Raw genomic sequence first — 27,667 nt, forward strand, 5'->3', positions numbered from 1 at the left:
ATCCAACCCAATGAAGAGCTCCAGAATAAAGAGTGCCCATCCCAAAAGACCCTACCCTAGCATCCCACTGTGCTCTGTCACTGACTGGGGTTTTGCCAGAAAGAGTTGGGCCCTGCGGGAAAGCCAAGGTAGATCCTGAAGGCACTGAGGTGGGAAGCTGGCAGTTACCTGCACTCCCGGCAGCTGAACAGAAAGCAGCTTTTTCAAGTAGACACGAGCAGCACACCTCCATGGGTTCTGCAGCATTTAAACATTTCTGTAGTAAAATCACCAGGAGTAAAAACAATTCTGGTGACACTATTTCACAGCTGCTTAAAAAATCTGTTGAATCTTGTTCACGTGCTTTCAAAAGTCATGATTTAACTTGGTTTTATAACTTCAGTGCTTTCATGTGAAGCAGTTTAGAATCTACTTGTAAGTGCATCACAAAGATGGGTGTCAAAGGCCTGATAGGAGAAACATGTCTTTCTGCCAGGAGAAATTTCTTTGTCACTTTCAGCTTCTGGAAGACGATGATGGAGCAAACTGTGAGCAATCAGATAAATTACTGGCCGAATTACGAAAGCAAGTTAACATCTGTGATTTAGATGGGACTTTTTTTTTTTTTTTTTTTTTTTTTTGCTGCTGCATGGATTGGAAGGAAGCTGCATGAAAGGGCTTTGGATGTAAAGCTGCTCCAGAGTCAATGGGACTTCTTAGACTCTAAGTCTAGAGTAGAGGTTGTCTTAAGCACCATTAGGAAGATTTCAACATGAACTTAAGATAGACAGCATGTGTAATACTGGTTTTGATACATGATCATACTGTTCGAGGTCAGACCAAGTCCCATTCACATCCGCACCTTGCACCCACTGCACTGCCTGGTATATGGTAGGCATGCACTAGAAGTCGGGGTATCACATTTATTATTATTTGTTTGGCTTTGCACATCCTTGGGTTACAAACTGCTGGAGGCTCTTTCTCTGTCTTATCCAAAATAAGTAGAAGTACCAGTATTAACATTTTTAAAGAAGACTGTTTACTGCAGCATCTCCTTTAACGTAAAACACCATATGACCACAACCAGGGGAATGGTTCAAAAGAGAACCGTTAAAAATGGTTAAAAAGAGCATACTGCAGAATGCCATGAGCTACTGAAGACTAATAGATGAGTGAGATATACTGACTTCAGAAGATGTCCATATTATATTGCTAAGTGAAACAGAAAAGAAGAGAAAGTTAAGAATGTGGCCCATAGAATATGTCTGTGTGTGTATGCCAAAAAACATCATGGAAAAAATTCATAGCAAATTTATTTTAAATTTCAAATTGTTTAAAAAATTGGTTACACTGGAATGGTGGGATAGGGATGGGAGAGTATGGATTAGTAAACTTTATTTAGTTGTTTTTCTGTTATTTAAATTGTTACAATAAGCATTGATTTTGCAGTTTGAGTAAAATTTAAAGAAAAGTATTGAATAATTAACCACCTGTCATATATCTGTGTGCTTGCATATGTACATATTTGTGTGTATACATATGTATGCATATGTGTGTATACATATACGTATGTGTCTATGTATGGATATACATATATGTCTATATGCATGTTTGCATATATTGTATATATGGCTGTGTCTCTATATATGTGAATGTGAAAGTCACTCAGTTGTGTCCGACTCTTTGCAACCCCATGAACTATACAGTCCATGGAATTCTCCAGGTCAGACTACTGGAGTGGGTAGCCTTTCCCTTCTCCAGGGAATCTTCCCGACCCAGGGACTGAACCCAGGTCTCCTGCATTGTACACACAGATTCTTTACCAGCTGAGCCGTAAGTCAAGCCATGTGCAATTCCCCAGTAGAAGTGGAGAGACTGCCTTTTATATCAAGGTCAACAGTAAGGTGTGAGGGCTCTTGGAACTAAAACTCTGTGGTTTTCCTTTAGCTGAGTTTTTACCAGAAAAGAAGAGGTAACTTTTTTCTTGTTGGATTCAGAGATTGACCAAGGGCACGAGAACTCCCCTCCTGTTCACCGGGTTTTATTTAGTTGTACTTTCTCTTTCTTCTCCTCCTCCTCATGCTTATTTTAATTCTCTTACACTTTCCACTTTGATCAAGGGCTTCTGAGGTGGCACTAGTGGTAAAAAGCCTGCTAGTGATAAAGTCTCCTGCCAATGCAGGAGACTTAGGAGACAAAGTTTGTATGTATATACATGGGTGCCTGTCCATAGATATATATGCAATCAATTCTCTGACACCTTGACCTAGTAGGTATTCAATAACTAAGAACTGAATGACTATATATGCATATTTAATAAGTATACTAACTGAAGAATATCAGTATTTATTTCTTATTATTGCACTAATGAGTTCTATTTTCTTTCAGTAAAAAGACACAGTTCAGAGTGATGGGAAAACATGCTAATATTTCTTCTTGGGGGAGATAGTACACCGATATGTCTTGACCACCTATATGCCAGGCACTGTGCTGGGCTCTTTGCATGCCTTATCACATTAATTCTCACAACACCTTTATGAGTTGGGTATTATTATACCCATTTTACTAATAAAGAACCTGAGGCACAAAGGGAACATGCCTCAGACCCCACAGCTGTGAGGCAGAGTTAGGGATGCTGCCCATAGCTCACACCTTTTCCTGTCACATCACCTCTCAGAAGGCGTGTTCAGTTAGCAGCGCCACAGGGAGGAGAGCTGGGGGGAAGTTACCATGCAGGGACCACTGCGCCCCAACCGTGCAGGTCCTAACCACTCACATGCAGTTACTGTCACAGTGACGCAGTAACAAGGGGACAGCAAACACAGTGGGGCTATCTTCTAGACAAACGGCATACTCATGGGAAGCTCTTGCCTGGCTTGCTAGGTAAGATTAGAATATTTAGGAATCAGAATATTTATCAATTCCTACACATAAGTCTGGGAGTTTGTAAAAGCACCCTGGGTGAATTTACTATTCCCCACAACATACACATAAACCCCATAGTTGAGGACTTCTGTTTTATACAAGCCATTCTCAAGGATGGCTTCTCACAGCAACCCCCCAAAGAGCTTACAAAGCACAGGGGCCTGGATCCCACCTGCAGGAATTCTAATTAGTTGGTCTGGGTGCAGCCTGGGCATGGACATATTTAAAAGCAGCCCACAGGATCAGCTACATAATTTGTAGGGCCTGGTGCAAAATGAAAATGCAGGACTCACTGTTCAGAATTCATTAAGAACTTTAAGACTCTGGTGGCAGAGCATTAAACTGAGCGTGGGCCGTGTTGAGTATGGGGGCCTGTGCACAGGTCACAGGTCCACGAAGTCAGGCCTGGCTGCCCAGGTGGGTCTGAGGAGCAGCCAAAGTTGAGAGCCATGGCTCAAAACCACCCAAGCATATTCAAACAGATCCGAGAACTGCCAAAGGCCCTGGAGTACCTGGAATTCATCCCTACACCTTTGAATTCTTTTGAAAGCTGTGCTTGCATATAAGCTGCCTCTCACTGCACAGGGTCTAACACACAGGGTGGGCTTTGTAGCTGTGACCGGGGAGAAAGAAGAAGAGAAGGAAGGAAGATGTGGGTGAAGGTGTGGCATCGCAAAGTCCTATCTACCCAGAACAGTGTGGGCCACGTACATTCCTTTCCTAATCGACAAATGTCATGTTGTTCTTTAACCTTTGTGGCTGACTGGTCTTCAGGTGTAGCACTCCTAACACTTTAGCTCTAAATTATATCCTCTATAGGGGGTCTCATCATATAGTTTTTTGAAATTATAAAGTAAAAACGTGAGAGGATTTTTTGGGCAGTGAAATTTCTCTGTAAGAAATTAAATGGGGGGTGCCTACCATTATAAATCTGTCTAAACCCACAGCATCAAGAGTGATCCTGCACTAAGGACCTTGGTGATAATGATGTATCAGTGTAGGTTTGCCAGTTGTAATAAATGGAGCACTCTGCCTGGGGATGTTGACAACGGGAGAGACTGTATGTGTCAGGGGGAAGGGGTTATATGAGACATCTCTGTACCTTCCACTCTATTTTTCTGTGAACCTAAATTGCTCTAAAAAAAAAAAAATAGTGTTTTTAAAAAAGTGCTCTCCTTGGATAGGGAGAGATGGGTTCTGTATGGTTACCATATAGCAGTGTTACTGCTCTTGGAAAATCTGCTCCATAATCACTGGAAAGCAGTGACTTAAAGGATTGTGATTCTGTAAAAATAACTCCTTTCTGGTGTCTGACAAAGAAATGACTTCATATTCTCCAAGCCCAGAGGTTTTCAAACCAGCAAATGCAAAAGAAGTCACTTCATCCACCATTCTCACTCAGAGGCTGTCCTCCACCATGTAATGAAGTGGCCCCCAGAGCAGCTGGGGCAAACTCTGGCCAAAAGGAGAAAGTCTGGAGAAGGAAACTTGAGTCTACACCACTCCCCACCCCCTCATCCTGGCACCACCCCTGGACTTCAGGCAGGGTGCTTCCCTTGTTCAGCCTCAGATTTCTCAGCTCTGTTGGACAAAAAGAACTGATTAACTGTGGGCCCTCCCAGGTGTGGGGTCTATGAGAAAGTGCATTGCAAACTCCAGACTATTGAAGATACAGCTGGGTGGTGATTTTAAAAAGACAAACCAGGGGTGGGGAGTGGAGAATGGAAGAGAAAAGGGTTTCTGCAGCCAAGAAAGTAGGGCATCTTGCCAAGGGTGGTGAGAAGTCCCTCTGCCAGGTATCTGGGCATGGACAGTGTCTCCAGGAAAGCCCTGTGCACTAAAGTCTGCAGGTTCTGGCCCCTCTAGCACCCCCACAGGCTCGTAGGGAACTGGAGTTGATGCACCATTTTTAGTAATAAACAGAAAATTAAGGTCATCCGTCACTTACAATCTGACAGCTGTCACCTGTGGTCTTTGACTTCAGGTTCATGTACTATGTTCAGGGAACTATTTTTGGACAACTTTCCTGCCATTAGGGTCAGAACTTGAGGTTTGTGGTGCTTTGATTTGCCATGATCTGAATTCTAAACACAACTGAGCACACAGACACATCACAGGAACTCTAAAAAGCTTCCTTTCACACGAGCTCCAAATCATAGCCATCAATTTTCCATATTTTTAAGAAAAATTCTTAATCCCTAAAACCTATTTTCAACAAATTCAGTATTAGCATTATATGTATGCTAACATTATATGTGTGCTAACACACACATACTATACATAAACACACACACACACATTGTTGTTTAGTCGCTAAGTCATGTCTGACTCTTTGTGACCCTGTGGAATGTAGACCACTAGGCTCCTCTGTGCATGGGATTTCCCAGGCAAGAATACTGGGGTGGGTTGCATTTCCTTCTCCAGGGGATCTTCTGGACCCAGAGATAGAAACCACATCTCCTGCACTGGCAAGTGGATGCTTCACCACTGAGCCACCAGGGAAGCCTATATATATACACACACACATAGATATACACATAATTTTAATTTTGGCCATTCTGTGTGGCTTGAGGGATCTTAGTTCCCCAACCAGGGATTGAACCTGGGTCATGGCAATAAAATTGCTGAGTCCTAGTCACTGGACTGCCAGGGAAGTTCACAGAGTTATATTTAAAACAGATATTTATAGGAAATGACTGAGTAGTGGTTATGGCTAGTTCTTTCTATGCAGCTCCTTGACTGACAGTAACGGCAGCCAACCTAATTTTGGTCTGGCTGAACTGTGATGGGCACAGTTCTCTGCAGCTGACCTTGGATCCTCTCCTGGAACCAAATCTCCTCTTGGCTAAGACCCAACTTCAGCTTCAGGCCAGTTTAGTGCCAGTGGCTCTTAGCAGTGGTTCTCAAAATGTGGTCCCTGCCCAACAGCACCAGTGTCACCTGGAAACCTATTAGAAAAAGCAGCTTTGGAGCCCAACCTCTACCCACCTAGATCAGAAGTTCAGCAGGCAGGGCCAGTGACTTGGGTGTTAACTTGCCTCCAGCTGATTCTGATGCCTGGCTATAGTTTGAGAACTGCAGGCCTCAAAGCTGTCTGCTGAGGGTCATTTTGTCAGTTCCTGTCACTGCCCTCCCAGACAGCTGCTGAAATGATTCCCTACAAATTTCAACTCCTTGCCAGGTCTCTTCCCTATCTTCCTTGACAAAATGAGGCAGAGAGGAAAAAAAAAATGGTTTAGCAGCATTAAATGCCTCAACTATTATATATAAAATCAGAAGGAAAGAATTTTCAATTTCTGGAAATGAAACATCCAACCTGCCAGCAGGTATTTCAAGCACTAGCTGTTGGCTATGTGCTGCTCGGATCCACACACAATTGTACTCTTTTCTTTAGCATTTTGAAGTCACAAACTGCCTCAGGGAGGGAAAAAGGGAAGTAGAGCTTCATGTAACTAATTCAAGCTTCCACCAGAAAAGAAAGTTTTAAAGAATTCATTTAAACTACGTTTAAAAATATGATTTATAGCAAGTTTTATGACACTAGCCTGTGTAAGATAGGTATGGCTAAACTAGGGATAGTAAAACCATGGCAGGCATTCTACCACCTCCTGATCCTATACTCAGAACAGACATTACTAATTGATCACAATCCCACTTCTCCTTCTCAGCGGAGTTCCCCAGGTACCCATTACTAGGCTACTGGGGTTGGCAAATTAGATGACTCTAATTAGTAGCCATGATGCTCACAATACCTAATACCTAAATGGCGAGGGTAAATCTAGTTTTCTCTTTTCTCATAGCTTCTTGTAGTCATTAGACAACCATACACCCAGATATTATTATTTTTAGATTGAACCCAGGTCTCCTGCATTGCAGGCAGACTCGTCATCATCTGAGCCGCCAGGGAAGTACTTAACATAAGCAAGCACATACAATTAAAAATGCTAAATATTGCGGCACTCATTTTTAGCCTTCTTTTTTTTTTCCAATTTATTTTATTTATTTATTTTTTCCTATTTTTTCTTTTATTTATTTATTTTTTTCAGTGGGTTTTGTCATACATTGATATGAATTAGCCAGCTTTCTTAAGTCAATAACTGGTTATATTAAAATAGGAGGACCAGAGGATGGGACAAAGGTATTTTAGGAAGAACCTGCTCTTCACATCACCATATGAGCACACTGAATTCTAGGACAGTACTGCCATTCCCAGCCAGTGGCTTGGGCATTCCAAACTGCTAGGTAGAGTTTGACATGAAGCAATGTCTCTGTATACTTAGCTGCTCTTTTCCAGGACAGTGACAAAAGTGGAAGGTAGTGTGGGAGTTACATTCACTGGATTAAGATCAATCATGTCTGGGTTTCAATTTTTGCCCTGCTATTAACTCAACCAGTAACACAGCCTTTGGCCAGTTGTTCACTGAATATTGATATCCTTGAAAAGAGAAGTGAAAGTGTTAGTCGCTCAAGTCGTGTCTGATTCTTTGCAATCCCACGGACTGTAGCCCGCCAGGATCCTCTGTCCATGGAATTCTGCAGGCAAGAATATTGGCGTGGGTAGCCATTCCCTTCTCCAGGGGATCTTCCCAACCCAAGGATCAAACCTGGGTCTCCTGCATTGTAGGCAGATTCTTTAACGTATGAGCCACCATCCTTACCAGTTTACAAATGCATATGTAAACGCATGAGTGCTTGTGCGCATGTGCGCACACACACACATAGACACACACACTAACTCACAGGGCTAACAGGGTCATTATGAGGGCTGAATGAAGCATGCACATGGTGAGTGTTCAGGGCATGCCAGCTATATTAATTATAATTACTGACAACATCTATTTACTTTGCTCCTCGAGAGACCCTATAGTCAAAGCTATGGTTTTTCCAGTAGTCATGTATGGATGTGAGAGGTGGACTATAAAGAAAGCTGAGCACTGAAAAATTGAACTGTAGTGTTGGAGAAGACTCTTAAGAGTCCCTTGGACTGCAAGGAAATCCAAGCAGTCAATCCGATAGGAAATCAGTCCTAAATATTCATTGGAAGGATTGATGCTGAAGCTGAAGCTCCAATACTTTGGCCACCTGATGAGAAGAGCTGACTCATTGGAAAAGACCCTGATGCTGGGAAAGACTGAAGGTGGGAGGAGAAGGGGACGACAGAGGATGAGATGGTTGGATGACATCACAGACTCAATGGACATGAGTTTGAGTAAGCTCCGGGAGTTGTTGATGGACAGGGAAGCCTGGCGTGCTGCAGTCCGTGGGGTCACAAAGAGTCAGACATGACTGAGTGACTGAACTGTAATCTAGAAACCCTTCCTGCTGTGACTCCTATCCAGTATTGGTATTTTCTACCAAATCATCACCAAGAAACCCATTCTTTTCCTCACAAAGAAGAGATGGGTCTTTGCTGGCCCCATCCTATCCGTATACACCACAGATTCCCTCTTCCCAGCTCTCTTTATCCAGTCCTCTCACCTAAGCCATCTGTGGAAATGCTGGGTCAGCATCTGCTGGAGTAAGTTGGGGGGTGGGGGGTAGTTATTAATTGAAATACAATGGGCATGTCTCCCCTTTGATGATCCCTTCTGGTGACACCGTTACCTATATTTTCATTGTTGTGCTCAGGGCTGCTACAAACAGTTATGCAGGTTTATGTATCCCACTGTACAACCCAGGAACACCATGCATGCTTTAGGGCCCAAGTATATATGGAAGCCTTAGTTTATGTTCTGGGCATGTCTACAGCTCAAACTGATCAGAATCAAGCAGTGGATCAGAACTCCACAGGTCAATGGAAGGTGACCTGTGAGTGACTCCTATGAGTCAAGAGTCATGGTTTCAAAGAGTTGACACTCTCCAAAGATAGCAGATGCCCTCTCTGAAAGGACTTCAATAATTCCCATCACTGAAAGGAAAAGAGGAAAGATCAGTCTTCCTCATTCCACTAGGCTCCTTTCAAAGCACTGAATGACTCACAATCTCATGTGACCTCTCTCTGGTTTCTCTGCATACTCACAAACTATACCCAGTTCTTCAAAGTCTTATCCCTATTATGATTTTCCTCCAAGGACATTTTAAACTGAGCACCTTAGTGCCACAGCAGGCCAGGCTTGGGACTAACAGAGACACTCAAATTTCATCACTCCCATGGAACTTTGAGCATGGTGATAAAAGAGGAGCACTAAACAAATATTGGGACTTCCCTGGTGGTTCAATGTTAAAGAATCCCCCCGCCAATGCAGGAGACACAGGTTCGACCCCTGAGTTGGGAAGATCTCCTGGAGAAGGAAATGGCAACCCACTCTAGTATTCTTGCCTGGGAAATCCCATGAACAGAGGAACCTGGCAGACTATAATCCACAGGGTCACAGAAGAGTTGGAGATGACTGAATGGATAAACAACAACAAAACAAACATTACATAATGATAAATGAACTAATTATACAGTTGACTCTTGATCAACATCAAGAGTTTGAATTGCACAGGTTCACTAGCATAGAGACTTCTTTCAATGAATAGGTACTATAGTATTACTTAATCCATGGTTGGTTGAGTCCAGGGATGTGGACTCATGGATATAGAGGGCTGGCTGTCAAGTTATACACATCGATTTTCAACCATACAGAGAGGTCTGTGCCCCTAACCCCTGTGTTGTTCAAGGATCAAGTGTAATTCAGTCCTCTTGGTTGGTGTCACATCTGGCTCACAGTTATTTTGATTTCTTTGTTTATTATCCTCAACAATGGTAGAAGAAACTTTGGAGGTTGGTGGAGTTATTCAACCCCAAAGTTTTTAGATTTTATTCCATTGGCCTTTACTGGCAAGCATAACCACCAGTCCCCACACCCTGGTGGCCAGGCCGCCCCCTTTTCCCTTTAAGGTATTTAACCTGATGGCCATCACTTCTAGTCACAACCTCCATGCCATGTATCCCCGTCAGCTCCAGCCATCAAGCCCACTGGCCCCTCCATTCACCGTGTTTGGGTACTTTCTGGTTTAGTTTGGTTTATTTGCTGCAGAGCAGCCTTCCTTACCAAACTTGATTCCAGCATTGACCACCTCAAACTTCCTCCATGTTTCCCAGCCCCATAACTGGTCTACGTGCCTCTGAATTCTTACAAACCTTTCCCATCACCCTTTCAAGCTCAATCAACACAGGTTCATCAGGTTCTTCTCCCACCTCATTTCTACCGCCTACCCTGCTCCGAGACTACCTCACTCACCGTTTTATATAGGATAAAATCCATGCCCAACCTCCTGATCGCTAGATTCCAGACTTAATGCTTGATTAAGTCACCTGCGCTCAAGGATCCCCTTTGTAGGAGCCTCCTCTCAGCCTTGTTCTCAGAGTGTGCCACACAGAGCATAAGCCCATCCAGCAGCCCCAGGTTCTTAGGGGCCCCCTAGGTGCCTCTTCCCTGCCTTCTTCCTTTGGCTATCAAGCCTCTCCTCCTGCCTCCAGGGCTGTGTGTTCTCTGACCCCTTGTCTTACCTCTCAGTCCCATCCCCTCCTCCTGCAGAGTAGGACTTTGTGTCAACACATCAGCCGGGATTATTAGGCGCTGAGTGTGCTTTTCAGCATCCACCACAGTTTCAGGCATGGAATCAATGTTTAATGAATGAGGATCTCTTTAAATTCTCAATCTAATCCTTCCTGCAACAAACACAACCCTCTCCTCTGGATCTATATGCAGCAGGAATGGGCCAGTTCCTCTGCAACCTCTTTGAAATTATCTTGCACATTCTGGAAGGCCTGGGGTGTGCTAAACTATCAGCTTTCCAGGAAGTGAAGAAACAAAACCTTTGATTTGTAGCATTTGTCAATTATCATGGTGTAAATACTCCTCCCATGGCTGATGTCAGACTACCAAGATGTCACCAAACACAGGGCTGCAAAATGATGCATACAATTGGCTTCTGCGAAGTAGCACAAACTGGCTCAGCACACCACTGCTGCAAGGCCATGGTCATTTCCCTCCTTAAGTTATTTAATTTTCCTCTGCTGTCTCATTCTCCCATGAGTTTCCTCCAAACTTACTTTTCCTACTAGTTTTCAACCTTAAAAGCTCAGGCCAAAGATGACGTTCTTTGCAAACTCCTCCTGATCTCCCCACTCACTCCCAGAACAAGGAGCTGGATGCTGCTTTCTGTTGGCCCCAAACTTCACATTTGCCTGTGTTGTGGGATGTGTGAAACAGTGAACATGTTACTGGCCTGTTTCTCAACAAGACTATCAGCCTTCTGGGCAGGAGAGTGTCTGTTCATCTCTGGGACTCAACATATACAAGCAAAAAGTACTTAATAAGAGCATGTTGAGGGAAGGACACAGGAACAAAATGAAGGACAGGGAAAGGACTTCTGATTCTCCTTCTCATGTTGTATTACTATTTTGGAACCCAGATTTGGTCCCCTGAGCTGAATCTGCCAGGTGGCTAAGGGAAATATTGCCAACTACACTACAAATGTTACCTTACAAAATTCTTTTTTAAAAAACTTAACTCACACCAGTTCTTTTAGCATAAAGTGAAGTCAAGCTCAGTGAGGCAAGGAGTGGAGAAAGCAGGAGTGGTGACAGAGAGGAAGAATCGGAGGATAGAGAGAGACTGACTCCAGTCAGGAGTGTCTCCTGGTGAAACTGCATCAAGTTCCACATAGTAAATTCACATCCACAGGGATGAGCTGTGTGATTTCTGAACTGCAAGCAGATGGGTATCAGGTAGAAGGCAGTCAGCAGCAACTGGACAGAAGACTTTATCCCAAGCTGCTGGGCATCTTCTAAACTGCTCCATGTATTCATCCCTCCCCAGGACCAGATAAACCATGGCAGGGACTAAGTCTTCTCTGAGCAGAATGCACAAACATGGCAGCATCAGCAAAGGCCACCCAGAGATAGAAGGTAAGCGATGGAATAGGGCCATGGATTGTCCCTTTATAGGCATCCAGCAGTCGGTGAGCTCACTCCAAGCTGCACCTCCCCGCAGGGTCATAAAGTGAGAAGGCTCTTAACTCCTCCCCTGACAAAGATGGGAACGGGGCTGACATGGGCTCTCTGGGATGAAATGCAGTCCAGAATGCATTGCTCTAAGCACTCGACATAAATAACAACATTAAAATCACTAACACCATTGCCACATGACATAACAATAATGAACACAGAGGAGCAGGGTACGAGATCAAAAGCTTTCACTTTCAAGTTTACTGGAGAAATCTGAGTCCCTTCAAGTTATCCAGTTTATCTGGGATCCAGCCTTCTAAGGCATGATCCTTAGGTCTGTTGGTATCTAAGGGGGAAGAGAAAATTATCTGCACAGAAGTGAAAGTCATGGTTCAGTAACATATTTAATGAAAGTCAATGGGAAATATGTATAGACTCATGTGGATCAGATTATGGTCAGCTTGCTGGAACACGTGAGAGGTTGGTAGAAAGAGGGTCATGTGTCCTACAGGGAGGGTCCAGCACCCACCACAGGGATGCCATGAGGTTGGAGCTCTTTAAAAGGGAAATCAGAGCAGGAGAATGTGACTTAATGGGGCAAGCTTTCAAATATGACTTCCAATTTCACAGATGGCTTTTTGACCCCTCACCGCATTAAGAGAGGCAGTGAATGGGAGGAGGGTGACTTTCCCCCTAAAGATAATATATGGAGTGGCTGTCTGGAAGACTTTGACTAAACATATTTTATGGAGCTTAAACTATTGGAAGAGGCAACCCCATAGCTCTCCAAATATTGACATTAAAAAAAAGGCACTTTCAGACATAGGAGCTATGGGAGTACACAGCATATGAGTGAAGAGAGCCGGAACAATGTCTAATCTGATTTAAAGAAGAGACGACAAAGAATGCTGTATAAGGAACCACAAGTAGGAAAGAGGATGCAAAGCAAACACATCTTTTAAGAAGATTCAGAAAAGACCACAGAGGGGGCACTAAAGAGATTATTTCCAAAGGAATGATATTTTGGGATATTTTTCTCATTTATATCAATAAGGCTGGATCCATTATCCAACTGACTCAACTACTGATCTATTAAAGGAAGATGAAAATGCTAGACCAGCCTTTAGGTAGAATTTCCTGAGAGCATCTCACACAGTTATTCTCTGCTGGGCTGGGTTTGTATTCCAATGTAGGAAGATGGATAAGAACATGCATTTCTTGGGAGGGAAGTCTGTCTTATATTACCATCCATATCACGGATCTTTTGCAGAAAATATGGATATGGGTGAGTTTTCTTCTGGAAATAGTGGTCCTTCTTTAGCTCATCATAGTCTGTCTCCAAATCCATGTATATCAGAAAAGGAAATCTGAAAGTGTGGGAATAAACGTTGGCCCAAAGCCATGGAGATCAATTGGAGTCAGTGCTTGGGATACTAAGCTCAGCTTCTGAAAAGAGAAGTGCATTTCTCAACTTATCACCCTATTTCTCTCTCTTTATTTGCATTTGGTGTTCCATTTCCAGAGCTATTTCTGAATCTTTTAAAACCAAAGTTGACTTCTCTGCAACACCAAATAAGCTTGGACACCATGAACGAGGTCCCCAGAAGATCCTTAGACACACATTGTAGATGACTTACATGCACCCTTTGGGGAGAAAGATGATAGAGATCACCCAAAGTGGTGAAAGAGGATGTCTAAACACCAAGAGGGAAGAAAGGGAGGGAGGGAAGAGCCATACCTGCTCCGATGACCTCTTCGATTTTCACAAAAGAGACATCAATCTCCTTGGCAAACTCCCGGACAGCTTCATTGGGGTCCTCGTAAGTGAAGGGGTCAATGTAGATCTTCATCCCTGGGGAGCCTTTTTGGAGGAGATAAGCAGGGTTAACATCCCAAAGAGGACACAGCAGTCATTAAGCACTGGCTGGTGTCCCCAGCAGTAATGGTCTGGCTGGGTTGGGGGCGTCTCTCCTACACGTCCGGCTGCCTCACTTTTCCTTGTTGGACCTCCCTGTCTCCCTTCCCTCTGGGCCATGTTAGCCTGGTTCTCTGTCCTCTACTTCTCCTCCATATTTTCTGTGTTTGAGCTCTTGATGAAATGTGGAGCAGATTACTTATAAGTGACAGATCGGGACCAGTTCCCACACCAGGCGCTCATAGAAGGCAAAGAAGCTGATTGATGCCAACCAAATGCATTAGCAGAAAAGTGGTGGTAAAATGGCAGGGCAGATATCAATATTTATCAACTTGACAACTTTCCTGAGTGGAGGCCACCGTTAAGGTTATAACTGACAGCTGTGTCCAGGGTTGGAAGAGGTATGAGAATGGATTAAAAACAAAAAAGAAATGGCTATTAGAAAAACCTCAAGATAGGAGTGCCAAGCCAGTAACCAGAACAGAAAACGTGAAGAGAAGAGCATAGAAAATACTGAGAGAGAAAATTGTAAAGTCTACACAGAATAAATGAGGTGGAATGAAAGGAGAAATGGTAATTGAACCCCCATGCCTTCAGACACAGTGAAGTATGAAAAGTGAATAAAATGGTGAATGAGAAATACATAAAGGAATATGGACTTTGTCACTGATGTTTACAGTGGCAAGATAAATAGGTGCGCATGGGGACAAAATAGAGAATTGTCATTGCAGAAAAAATACATTCAAAAAGTGGAAGAGAGGGGACGAAAACAGGAAATGGAACCCAAGAAACAAATGGATTCATCACAACGTCGTTTTTCACCGTGTTGGACGTGTCATTAGGCAAGCATGGATAGGGATTTCCTGGGGGTGGTGAGATGGGAGGTGGGCTTCAAAGGCTGAACAGGACTTCTAGCATTGCAGCCTTGTGAAGAGCAGTCGTTTTCCCTTCCCGCCGCTGCTGTCTGGTTCCTGAAAGAGGCAGGTCAGCAGGGCAGGCAGGTGGGGAAAAGCCCCTGTGCTGTGGCTGTGGATAAGGTACCTTAGGTTCCCTGAGCTTTGCCCTCTCAGCACACACTCCCCACTGCAGCTCCTTCTCAGCAACTCCCAGCCTTGAAAACACAGTCTAGTTTATATGTGTATAAATATATATACATATAATTTCTATATTATAAATTATCACATAATGACATTTCCCATCCAAAAACTTCTGGTGGCTCTATGGTGACCCCAAATGAATGTTGCCCTAGTCACCAGTTCAGGCCAGTTTAATCCAGATGGAGAAGGAAGATGCAGCCAAGAACTCAAAGGGGAAATGTTTTTATTTTATTTTTTGGGGGGAAAATGTTTTTAAAGCCAGGTACCCCGCCCAGAGGAATTACTTTTTCTGAAATTTGGTTTATTCCCAGTCATGAAATAAAAGCACTCCAAGTGTGCTAGACATCAACCTAAAATGGTCTTTGAAAACTTGGGGATGACAATGTTGACTTTGGAATCTATTGATTGAACTTTGAACAAAGAAAATCCTCATCTTTATGATATAATGTCCTAATCCCTTGGGTAGGGGTGGAGAGAGAATGGAAATTTTACTTTAATAGCAGTGGACAAAGGGGAAAGTAGAACTAGAGGCTCATCTCTTTCTCCTTTGGTGTGGAGAGCAAGTAAAGAGCAAGAAGGAGTGAAAGCACATGGAAGTCTAACAACCCAGACCGGCATGTTTAGGCAGTCTCACTTTAGGTTTCTTCAGAAGCAACAACTTATAAGGCTGTGAAAGCAAGTAGGTGGTGATCCCTACTGGGATTATCTGGGAGGTGATCCCAAGAAGTACCTGCAGGTCAGCGGGCAGTAAGGTAGGACGGAAAGGCAGCCTAAGAAAAGTGTGCCCTCAAAGCACTTACCGCCATTGGCTGTGGGTAATCGACACAGGCTTAACTCCCACCCCAAGGAACCTCTGAGATCACAAGCTTCAGAGTCAGCTAGGGTGGCGTGAGCTGGAGTGGCAGCACACGACTCCCGTCAGTCATTGGTTGGGGCCTGCTCTGAAGGGTCCAGGGCCAGAGAGGCGCTTAGGTGAAGAAACACAGATGCATTAGGCGGAAATTGGCCCCTGTGTGCTGGAGGGCTGAGCACTGGAGACAAGGCCACAGCAAAAGACCCACTCAAAATGCTAAAGGGGTGGCAGGCCAGTGTCAACAACCTGTGACTTCTCCCCAGTTCTGGACTGAGATGAGAGAAGGCTGAGAGGCCAGAGGCGGGGATCTCAAGGTGAGGTCAGAACTCTGAAGCCTCGCACTAGCTGGGCATTTTGCAGCAAGACCACATACATCTCTTCTATCATTTGTTTCTTCTGCTGAAGGAGGAGAAACACCTTCCTCCCGGGGTGGCTGTAATGTTAAAGACCACATTGCAAGTGACATATCTAACATGCTGCTGGGTGTACAGGGAGGGCTCACAAGCTGAAACGCTCATGGTTGTTATCAGTAAATTGTTCTAGGAAGTGTATGGGGAGGTAGGAAGCTGGGCTGGTGGGGGTGGGCAGTGGGGATGAAAGCTGCTTAAGGTTATATTAGTTACTTTAAAAATACCACCATGCTATTTTGGATTAAGGGCTTTTAAATGATGTGTGCTAAGCTGTCCTACAGGAACTCTTCCACGAAAACTAATTAAACAATCTAGAATGTGCTGTAATGAATGGTTTGCAAGTAAAGACATATGTAAGGATGAATGAGAGAGGATTCTGAGTTAATGAGCTCCACAGATATTGGTCCTGATCAGTTCTGGGAAGGAACTATTCCCAGAAGGGAGAGGTTCATCTCTTAATGGCGCCAGGATTCATTCAGGCCAATTATGTCCAGGCAAGTGCATCTTCATGGGAGAAAGTCCACCTTCTAATCACTGTCTGGTTTATTCATGAACAGGTGTGCCACCTCACTGGCGTGTGGAATTAAGGTGTGTGTGCGTGTGTGTGTATGTATATGAGTGTGTGTATATATGGAGTGTGTGTGAGCAAACAAATGTATATGCATGTATGAATGTGTGTGTATGCGGGCATGCACACAAGTCTCATCTGCTGCTCTGGGCCAGGCATGGGCTTTGGCCATCACCAAAGTCTTTCACAAGAAAGCCTAGGAGAGCTGATGTAATGTCAGTTTAGAACATCCTGCACCTATGCAGGGTAGGAATCGGTCTTTGTTTTCCCTGAAACTGAGGGCATCGCTGTTAGATTGAGGAAGGAAAACTGAAATCAGAAGTCTAAAATTGATTCAAACCCAGTTCTTTTGCGATGACAAGGGTCTGATACAGCCAGCCTAGGAGTGGCCCTGGCTGGACTCCTCTGCTGGGGCGGTCCCTGTTCCTAAGTCTGGAGACCCATTTCGCTGAACATGTGCTCTAAAGGCTCTCCCTGCATCCATCTTATCCCGGGATGACACATCTCGCCAGACCTCTCTCCCGCATCACAGTTACCCTTTCCTAGTCCCAGAAGGAGACGTGGGGGAAAAAATGCCTTCAGCTACGCAGAACAGGTCATTTGTCTTTTGGCTCATTTTGTGTTTCTACATAAATCCTGCATCAGCCTGTTCCTGCTCCCACTTGCCAGTGAGCAGTTTTTAATTATCAGGGAAATGGTATTTAGTGCAATGAATCACCAGACAGTGAACAAGGAATTCACGTCAGCTGCGGAGTCGGGCATAGCCAAACATTTGGAGACAGGGCTCAGAAAATGTTCTCAGATTGTGAGTGTTGGGGAAATATTATTAACGGCAGTTATGATAATATCAGATGTAATATAGCTCTATAATGTAAGACATTTTATAAAGCTCCGTTCAATGCTTCTCATTATTATTAGTGTTAATATTGCAATATTTATAATATTTTATAGTTTCTGGTTATTTTCATTATTTTTAATATAGGTTATATACCTTTGGCACAAAAATGGTATGCACAGATCTAAACTGATTGATGGTGCCAAGAGAGAGAAAAGTCTTCAATTTTATGATATTCTAGTCTGCTAATTTCTATTAAAGGTATGATTTGCAGATATGTTTGCTCTTTGCTCTCAAAATTCATTTAGGCTATGACTAGGGTCACAGCCTGGATGGCCAAAGCTTTAAAGGACCATAGTCCCAGGAGATCTGCAAAATCTTAAACATGAACCAAGGCTTTAAAGATATTAAGTTTGGGGGAAAATGACTCAGCCACTATCCAGAGCCTTCCTACATGGTATGGAGCAGTCCGTGAAGCACAAGAAACTGCTGGCTATTGCTGGAGACTCTGGATCAGGAGATCAGGATGCTCTCAAAAGGGAAGAGACTGGGACAAATTTGGGGGATGCTGGCAGATTGTGGGGTGTATCTAAAAAGTCAGCTTGAAACATGTTTGCAAGTGCCAAGGTCTCAGGACAGGAGATCACAGGCTGGGAAAGGGCCAGTTCTAAACAGTTGGTAACATGTGGGTATTAACAGTGGAACGAGAAGATGCAATGCTGCCATCCACCCCTCTTGCACATTCAGAAAGTATAAAAACGGTACCATGAACATTTTGTGGGTCCCATGACAGAGGCTTCAGGGGTGTCAGGAAGAGCCCAGTGCCTTCCTGCTGGTGAAAGATTCCTGGAATCCCACAGCAGGGTCCAGAAAGCTAGTGTATTAATTAGGCCATTTTCAATCTTTGATATCTCGTGTCCCAGCAGATCTGATGGAGCCATGGGGAAGGTGGAAGGCTGCCCCTCCTTTCCCATTCTGGAGCCAAGGCAGACCTTGCCATACTCATAATTCACCTAAATTTAGTCCAGGTATCTAAGCACAAGAGGGAAGCTGTTTAGGGGTTCCTGGGAGGGACCTCAGCCAGTCCTCTGCCTCAGGATATTGATCGCTCCTCATTTTCTCAGTGCTAACCCATCACCCAGCTGTGCCAGGACCGTGGGAGCCACAGGGAGCTCTCAGGTCACTGAGACATGAACTAACCGAGGAGCAGTGCTGGAGAGCCTAGAGTCAGGAGTCCACAGCTGGAAACGAGCTGTGAGTGCAGCAGAAACCAGAAAAGGCTGTGGATGCCAGCCTCAAAGTCAGAGACCAAAAAGGACCAGTCACGTGGTCCTTCACTGACGACGGACAAGCTTGGAGTGTCAAAAGGCATAGCTCAGAGTGATACCTGCCACTGCACGAGTGAGGAGAGTGTGGCCAGCTTGAGTGTGGAAGGAAGTGGGGTCCGAGGTGGAACACTGCTGATACACTAGTGGGAGGGCCTTGACTACCATCAAAGGCATCCGATTGCTGCCACTGGACACACAAGCTGACAACTGTGCCAGCAGCAGGGGAGGGATGTACTGAGATCAAGACATCGGGGAGTTCATTTTGTTGGCAGCCCTCACCACTCCCATGCATTGTTATGAGGAAGGGGCTGGAAGCTGAGAAAACAGCTCCGAGGTTGTTGCAGTAATTAAGGTGCAAGATAACAGTTTTTAGCCAGAGCCTCACAGTGACAACAGCAGAATAAGCAAGAGAAATTTCAAAGGAAAAACTGACAGCACTTGGTGAGCAATTAAAGATGAGGAATGAAGGAAGGACCAGAAGAATCTGAACTAATATCAAGACTTCCAGAATCAAGTGATATTATTAACTATGTGATGCACTCTGGGAAGGAAACTTGACTGTCCAGGAAGCTTGCACACGTGGTTTTAGACTTTGAATGCACGGATGAAACATACGGGTGCCTAGAAGTCAGTCTGAAAACTCAGAATAGAAACAGAGCTGCAAGACTGGATGTGGAGTGGTGGATGTGGGGGACACGTGAATGACAGCTGAAGCTATTGGGATGAAGGCTAAGGACTGGGCAGTTTCCTAGACCAAATCTACCAGGAAAGGTGGATGGGCACTAGAAACTTTGCTCTACCTGCTTCTTGGGGCCAAGGCCAGGAAAAGTGGGTGGATGTCTTTTTCCATGAAAGAATGGAGGTCATAGGTACTCAGCCAAGGTCAGAGGAACAATCCAAGAGGTGGGGCCCCAGGGTGGGCAACAAGGCTGCGGGGAAAAGCACTGAATCTGAGGAGGCTCTTCCTTCAACCTTCTGTTTGGGGGTTTTACCACATTTCAAGATTTGTTCTTGAAAACACAGTCATTGCCTAATACCTGTCTCTAGGAGAAGGAAAGTGGATGACAGGCTACTTACTTCTTGATAGAGAAAGGTATTTCAGGAAAAACAGTTTAACATCTCTCTACTTCTTGGGTATCAATGACCAAGACAGGACTGTCCTTCCAGACAAGGCACCCTGTCTCTGGGCCACTGAAGTCCTGTTAGGAACCTGAGGGCAACGGCCCAGGAGCTGGGGACTCAAAGAGTTAACTTGGCTTCTAGAGCTCTGGCTGAGAGCCAACAGCAGCCACATGGGTGAAGCCAGCTCATTAAATTTATTTGGCACTTAATAAGCACCCACTGAACACTCAGCCACCTTTTGCACCGAAGGGCCTTTCCTCCTCTTCCCATAGGCCCTCATTTACTCCTGTCCAGGTACCTCCAGGAGAGGCAGTCAAATGCCCAGTCTGTCTCTCTCCTCCAGGTATACCTGACCTTCACCCTGGTGTCCAAGGTGATTTCCAGCACACTGGAGGCTGTGTTCTGTACGGTTGGGAAATCCCTCCCACCCAGAGTAGGGCAGGCTGGAGCTAGAGGAAATCTTGGAGCTAGATGTGCTTCTGGGATGAATCAAGTCCAATGTCTTACCTAAAGCAGAACTCCGCTCTACAGCATCTTTTACTGAGATCTGTGTCTGCGAGAGCAGAGAGCTCACTCCTCTCTTTACAAAGCAGCCTGTCTCTGCATGGACAGTTCCAGTTTGGGGGGTTATTCGTACACTGAATCAAAGTTGGCCTACTTGGATCTCTCACTGATGGTTCTGTTTATCCTCACAAAGCACAAGAGCCTCATCTTTCTTTGCCATGATGGTGTCATGCTTAGTGATAACTCCTAGTCCCTCCCTGCATGTGACAGTTGGACCATGAAGAAGACTGAACATCAAAGAATTGATGCTTTTGAACTGTGGTGCTGGAGAAGACTCTTGAGAGTCCCCTGTATAGCGAGAAGATCAAACCAGTCAATCTTAAAGGAAATTAACTCTGAATATTTATTGGAAGGACTGATGCTGATGCTGAAGCTCCAGTACTTTGGCTACCCAATGCGGAGAGCTGACTTATTAGAAAAGAACCTGACACTAGGAAAGATTGAGGGCAAGGGGAGAAGGGGGCAACAGAGGATGAGATGGTTGGATGGCATCACTATCTCAATGGACGTGAGTTTGAGCAAACTCCAGGAGACAGTGAAGGACAGAGGAGCCTGGCATGCTACAGTCCATGGGGTCACAAAGAGTTGGACATGACTGAGCAGTAGAAAAAAAAAAAACAAACAAACACAGGTCCCTGACTGCATTTCCCAAGCACCAAATCAGTTGGTGTCTCTTGAGGTCACGACTTGGCACCCTCCATGGGCCGGCTGCTTTGTTGACAATATCCTTCTTGACATGGGGTCCCCAGAACCAAGAATGTCCCTTTAGATGTTTCTCACCCGTGCAGAGGACAGCATGTCCATGTATTACCTCCTCTGATCCAAACTTTAATCTTGACCACAGAGTCGGATAGACCGAGTTTAAAACTTTATGTTGCAAATCACTAACTCCAAGACTCTGGACAGGCTACTGGATTTTTCTGAGGTTGTTTCCTCACATGTGAAATCTACCTCATGGGATGGTTATGAGGATTAAATTAGTTACTGTGTTTAATACAGTCAGTGCTCAAGGTGGAGGCTTTTGGCAGTATTTTTCTGCTTTAGTGGCAGTGCTTAGCCTTTTTTACTAGTTTTTTATCACTCCTAATAAGCATGTGATCAAATAAATATGTTAACTTTCTCATACAAACAAGTCAGCAAGTCAGGTCTCCTCCTTTTCTTACTACTTTATTTTTGTTTTAACCAACACTAGCTTCTAGATTTATCCCTCTAACATTTTTTCTTGCAGGTTTCAAATTAGCATTCAGAGCTGTTGGATAGTTCTGAATTTTTATTCTATCTTCTATGATGTTACTGATACCTCCCAACTGTTACCTACAAACTTGATAAGCATCCCTAGGCTTGCACCTGACTATGATTTTAAAAAACAATCAAACAAACAAGAGATTGAATTGGACAAGGACTAAGATAAAACTGATGACTCCCTCCCTGGCTGACAGACTCACTAACCTACTTTCTTTCTGTATGAAGACCAACTCTGTACCCACTTTACTGTACTTTTTCCCCTTAGGAGATCATCAAATATTTTGCCAAAATAAAAATCCACTACACATGCAATGTCTCACAAATGCACAACCCTAGTAAATGAGATGAGGGCCCCATGGTGGTGGTTTAGCCACTAAGTCATATCCGACTCTTGTGACCCCATGGACTGTGACCTGCCAGGCCTCCTCTGTCCATGGGATTCTCCAGGCAAGAATAGGAGAAGTTGGAGTGAGTTGCCATTTTCTTCTCCAGGGGATCTTCCCGACCCAGGAATCAAACCTGCAATGCAGGAATCTGCCTGCAATGCAGGAGACCCTTTACCCACTGAGCTATGAGGGAAGCCTATATAGCTTTTCTTAATAGTAACTTTTTAAATAATCCTGTATTTAATCTTTAACAATCCCCAATGATCACTGAACTTAGTTTTAAAGGCCCTGAACGTGTCTGCTTCCCAGTTTCCTGGGTGTTCGGCAGGGATTGAGCTCACACTTATGTTCTGAGGTCCCTGTGTTCAGTCCTCTTGCCCTGTGTGGAAATTAGTGTGTGCTAATCTTTCATTTTGGATACATATCTCATTTGTTTTCAGAATTTCTCAAAGCTTAATAAAAACAGCTCTGTGATTATAACTGCAGTTGCCTGTAACACGGACATGATTCTGTCAGGGCTGCTTTCTGAAAACCCTTGACCCCTTCCCAAGCCCTCATTTCTCCCCACTTCTGCTCACTCCATCCATCTTAGAATTCAGTGCAGTGTTAACTACCATCCAGTGTGTAGTTATCCAAGTCTAATAAGTGCCTGGTAGCATTTCCCAAATGTAGCATCAACTGGAACTTTTCTAAAGATAGACTCCCAAGCCCACCTGGATCATCCCATCCAGCAGGTTTTTAGTCAGCCACCACCTTCTGAGGACTGTCCCATGGAAACCATAAGAACTTACCATCTGTCTGCCTCTTTCTAGACATGGGAAACCCACACTTACCCACTCACCCTTGAACATGAACCACAGGCTCCCAGGCTCGTCAGCCCAGCATCTGGCACCATATACATGCACTTTCTCTTCCCTACGTGCCTTCCCTCTAGTCACTGTCACCCCAATCAAATCCTCCTTTATGAGTCCATTCTCTGTGCTGCAGGCTCAGAGCCTGCCCTGGAAAGCACTTAGTATTCTCAAATTGACAAGATCTGTTGCATCTCCACAGGCTAGAGAAGGCAATACATTTGCCAATATTTCTATTATGTCTCCTTCAGCCTTCGCATCAGCTTGAAAGGCAGGTCTGGGAGGACAGATGCCAGCAGACTCTGTATGAAGCCCTGTGCCCTGCCTGCAGGGAAGACGGGCAGGGGCCTTCTTGGGTACTGATGAGTGAGGCTGGGGAGCTATTGCAGGTTTCTTGTCCCTTCCAGGGCAGGAAGCGCTGAGACGTCTAGGTTAGCATCCACGTCCACCCAGTGAGGTGCATGCATATAGGAAGCCCAGGAATGGATGGGTGCATTTTCAGATCAAGGGCATCTGCATTTCCGCCTCCTACAGTGGGACCCAGAAGAGGAGCCAACAAACCACCAACTAGGACTCCTGAGACTGGGCCTCATATTTTGACTTGCTCCTGACCTCCAGCCACCTTAAGCCTCTGCAATATGGAGAGATGACGGGCTTTGCAGCAGGTTTAGAGAACCTGAGGTCCATCTCTGCCACCCATGAGCTGCGAGACCTGGCAAAGTCATGGAACCTCCCTAGATTAATGCCTGCCACCTAGAGTGGTTGTCAGGGTTGGAGGGAGTTGAAATGAGCTACCAGAACAAAGTTCCCCACGCATGGCACTGGGAAAGCTTTCTGTAACTAATTATTCCTGCCCTCCCCTGTCTCGGGCCAGGTCTGTCCTCCATCAGAGCCTTGAGTTTCCTCTTCTGCTGTGTGTGCACTGTCTTCCCCAGCTCCACATCCCTTTGGCTGATTCTCCAACAGTAATAGCATTAGTCAGAATGACGGATGTCCGTGGGAGAAGATGCACTGATGCAATTCAGTGCGTGAGGCTATGAGTTCAGAGAACCAGAGTGCAGAGAGGAGCCAGGTTTCAGGGACTGGATAAAAAGAGAAGGGTTATGAATAGAAAGAAAGAGCATTTATAAAAGGAGAACAGATTTAAAAAGAAGACAGACTTCTAAGGCAGCAGAGGGACTGAACTCTGGTGCAGGAAGAACTCCGTATGGCCAAGTCCTGGGGATGAAGAGTGCACAGCTTGTCAACACTGTGGCCTAAGCCATCCTCAGTGGTTTCTGCTACTGAGGACTGGGTGTTGGGTCTTCTGTGGACCCTGAGAACCAGGGAGGCTTGGTTCTCTTGGCCTTAGAGGTGAGAATTCCCCAGCAGGAGGCTGTGAGCACTTTGAAAGCCTATCTGTGCGTGTGGGTGACATGTGGTGGCCCAGGAAAGCCAGCCCCTCCAGAGAAGGAAGTCAGGTCTGAGGGCGAAGAGGCCAAAAGGCAGCATGACGCACCCCAGCTTGACGCTTGGGAACTCTCTGTACCCCAATGAAGGGTACAAGGTTTAACTCATGTGCCTTTAAAAGGAGGGGCTCCCTCCTAGGGTACCCCATTCTCACTCTGGGCATCTTTAGTTTTCAAAATGGCATTCCACCTTTTGAACCCAATTTTGTGTCCTCTGCTTTCAGGTGCACATGGCCATCTTTAAATGTTTCTTTCATCCAAAGAGTTCAAAGGATACCAAATCTGAAATCGACTGCATAGTGGCTGTCAAGGTGGCCAGGCATCAGCCCAGAGCAGGGAGGCGGGGTGATGTCAGAACCCCAGGAGGCAGAGGCCAGGAGGCGGGGTGGTGGAGAGAGCCCACCAGGTAATCCTGATGCACTCTGGAGGGAGCACCTCCATGTGAGAATCACAGACAAATCAAAGTCTCTGTCCTTAGGAAGCTAAAGACCTGCCTGGAAGGGAAATGCGTCAGTTTATGTTAAGTAAAAGTATCTGAAGATTTTGCTTTGAGGTGCAAAATCAGAATGTGAGCAAAGGAGAGAGATCACATTAGGATTTCCCTCTAAAACCAGTGACGTCTGGTTAAAATGGAGGCGCAGGTGGCCTGCTGGGGGAAAGAAAGAGGGATAGATGGACCTGGAGTGTTGCAGGAGCTGTGCCTGTAGCCTTAGAAGGGGGCTGCTCTCCCAACCTCCCTCCCCCGACCCCAGTTTGTGTTGCTGAACATGGGTGTGAGCTGGACCACCCTGATAGAGCCTCGGGGTCTCAGCCAGTGCCTAGTCCACAGCCCCATCCCCGCCATGACTTACAACAGCATCCCAGCTGCCAGGGGCTTAGTCCTTTACAGACCCTTGGTAGGTTCTTGGTCTTGGATTGAAAACCCTGGGAAACAAAGCCATATCCACAGAGTAACCTTTGCATAGCCCCAGCCTTGCTCTCACTCGAAGACGAACTCCTCCATAGTGAAACTGCCACGTGAGCACCCAGGCATCACTCTCTTGCCTGGGGTCACCTCGGGTGAGAACTTTTGTCTCAGATGCCATTTCCACTCCCAGAACCACCCAGAGAAAGCCTGCTTATGGTGCGTGTAGACAGAGCCTGTTTTCCAAGCTCACCACCCAGGGAGCAGGAAGAGGGGGCTGGTAATGAGGTGAGATGCAGCTCACGGAGGGAGCCAGAGGCAGAGAGGGCAGAGCATGCAGCGCCGGGGCAGGTTTCTGAGTGTGTCCATGGAATTTGAAAGGAGTTATTTAGAAACAGAGCATGTCTGCTGTAAGGATCTAAGCATTCTGCTTCCTGGAGGCAAGAAGTAGCCCAGCTGACCAGTGGGACCTTTGCAGACCCTGCAGTGTCGTCCTGACACACATCAAAGAAGAATTCTGACATAGGACTTAACGTTGCAAGTCGGTAAAAGGAAATTTTAGCTATAAAAATATTCTATATAGGTTTTGAAAAAAGAGAGTAGATAATGAGTGAAAAACTTTTGAAGGCACTGCTTAAAAGAAAACACTTGGGAGATATCCCAACACTTTGGCCTCTTGGGCTCTGCTATCTTTTTAATTCCCTCCGTTCAAGTTCTCTGGCTTATCTGTGAATTTGGTTAACACATTCCCCAGCCGCCCCATTGGATAAGATAAGGCAGAAGATGTTAATAGAGAACCCTCCATCTTTTTCCACTGAGTCTGATTTCAGGATTCATTGACTTGCTAAACCCAATCTCCCTGCATTCCGTGTCCTCTATGGGCTTATCAGTGAGGAAGATAATCTACCTGCTAGACATCCAATAAGTGCCCATGATGGGTAGACACAGATGGTGTGGACAGCCTTGGTCCCTGGGAAACCAGCCTCTGGGCACTGGTGGCTGGGAGGGGCTCGCAGTGGGGACGGGCCAGTCTACCTATGAGGAGCCCCCAAAACACTTGCTTCTCGACTCCGGAGCTCCGGCGGTGGGTGGCTCAGGCGTTCTACTCACCTCGGCCCGTGCTGTAATGCTGGAGCTTGTCACTGTACACAGCTTCTTTGCTGTAAGCACGCTTCCTGTGGACATAAGGGAGAGGAGCTCTCTCAGCCAGGGTATACCCACACCACTCTGCTCCCCAGACCTCCACCCAGGCCCCCTGTTCTGATGGGGGCTCACCCGGCTTCTCCCGGGGTTGGGAACTGCAACCGTCACTTAAGCGGAGCTCCTGTCGTGGCCAGCATTCTAGCTTGAACACCTCCGTGGGCAGTGGGGTCTGCTTTCAAGTCAAGGTCTTTCAGAGGTCAGGCAGGGCCAGAGTCTCTACAGAGCTTGGTGAGAGGCCCTAGAGGATGCCTGCTAGCACTCTGGTTGCGCTGTGGAACTTCTCGGGAGGGGCCAGCTGAATCTGGGCTAACCACTCAAGGCAGCAGCAGCAGCAGTATTAAAAATTCACAAGAACTTCCAGACCCACGCTCCTGTAGGACCCGCTCTTGCAGAACTCCTCTTTCCCTCCTTAGCTCCCTGCTGCCCACCTGCACCCTGGGGCCAGGCCCCAGGTCTGTAGCCAGAGGATGGGTTGAGGCACAGGGCGGGATGTTTCAAAGGGTCAAATGAAATTTTGTAACTGTCACTCCAGGAAGACCATGGTGTGCCGGGGGGGCTAAATGAGTGGGTGAAAAGGAGGTTGGGGGACGAATGCTCACAGCCTTGCCCAGCCCCTCTAGAGGATGTATCCCAAGCCCAGAGAAAATAAATAATCTGGAAAGTTCTAGGCTGCCCATGGACAGAAAAAGGGTGATGACTGGTGAGCCTGACAGTGTGTCCCTAAACGGTCAGGTCCTGTTCAGTCCACATGACCGGGGAGGGCCCATGAGCCAGCCTTCCTGGGTCTGAGGACAGCAGGCAGGAGTGGGGCCAGGGGTCCTACCTGCTGCAGACGATGGAGATGGCCACCAGGGACACCACGAACACCACCCCAGCCGCCGCTGAGCCAGCGATCAGGGGCAGCTGCTCCCGCAGCTCAGACTTGTAATCATCTAGCAGAGAGAGAGGTATTAGAAGCTTCCTGTCTGCCCTCTGCATGGGGCTGCTACTCAGCAATGCTACCAAGGACATCAGAATGTTTATAGAGTTTATAGAGTTTCTATATTTCAGAGCTGTAAGCCTGACCCAAACCAAGAGTAATCTTTAAGTCACACAC

At 45.7% G+C, this 27,667-nt stretch overlaps 1 protein-coding gene across 1 annotated transcript in view; it reads right to left on the reverse strand.

Moving 5' to 3' along the window:
• The window catches only part of EPHB1 (EPH receptor B1), a 318,420-nt gene that overhangs the window by 64,946 nt on the left and 225,807 nt on the right, over positions 1-27,667 (reverse strand). The window contains exons 7-9 of the mRNA XM_065942387.1: positions 27,395-27,503; positions 26,479-26,543; positions 13,581-13,703 (exon numbers count right to left, since the gene is read on the reverse strand). Coding sequence (XP_065798459.1) covers positions 13,581-13,703; positions 26,479-26,543; positions 27,395-27,503 — 297 coding nt within the window. The remainder of the gene's footprint in view (positions 1-13,580; positions 13,704-26,478; positions 26,544-27,394; positions 27,504-27,667) is intronic.

The sequence above is a fragment of the Muntiacus reevesi genome, chromosome 8 (assembly GCF_963930625.1).
Source record: "Muntiacus reevesi chromosome 8, mMunRee1.1, whole genome shotgun sequence".
In the NCBI taxonomy this organism is placed as follows: domain Eukaryota; kingdom Metazoa; phylum Chordata; class Mammalia; order Artiodactyla; family Cervidae; genus Muntiacus; species Muntiacus reevesi.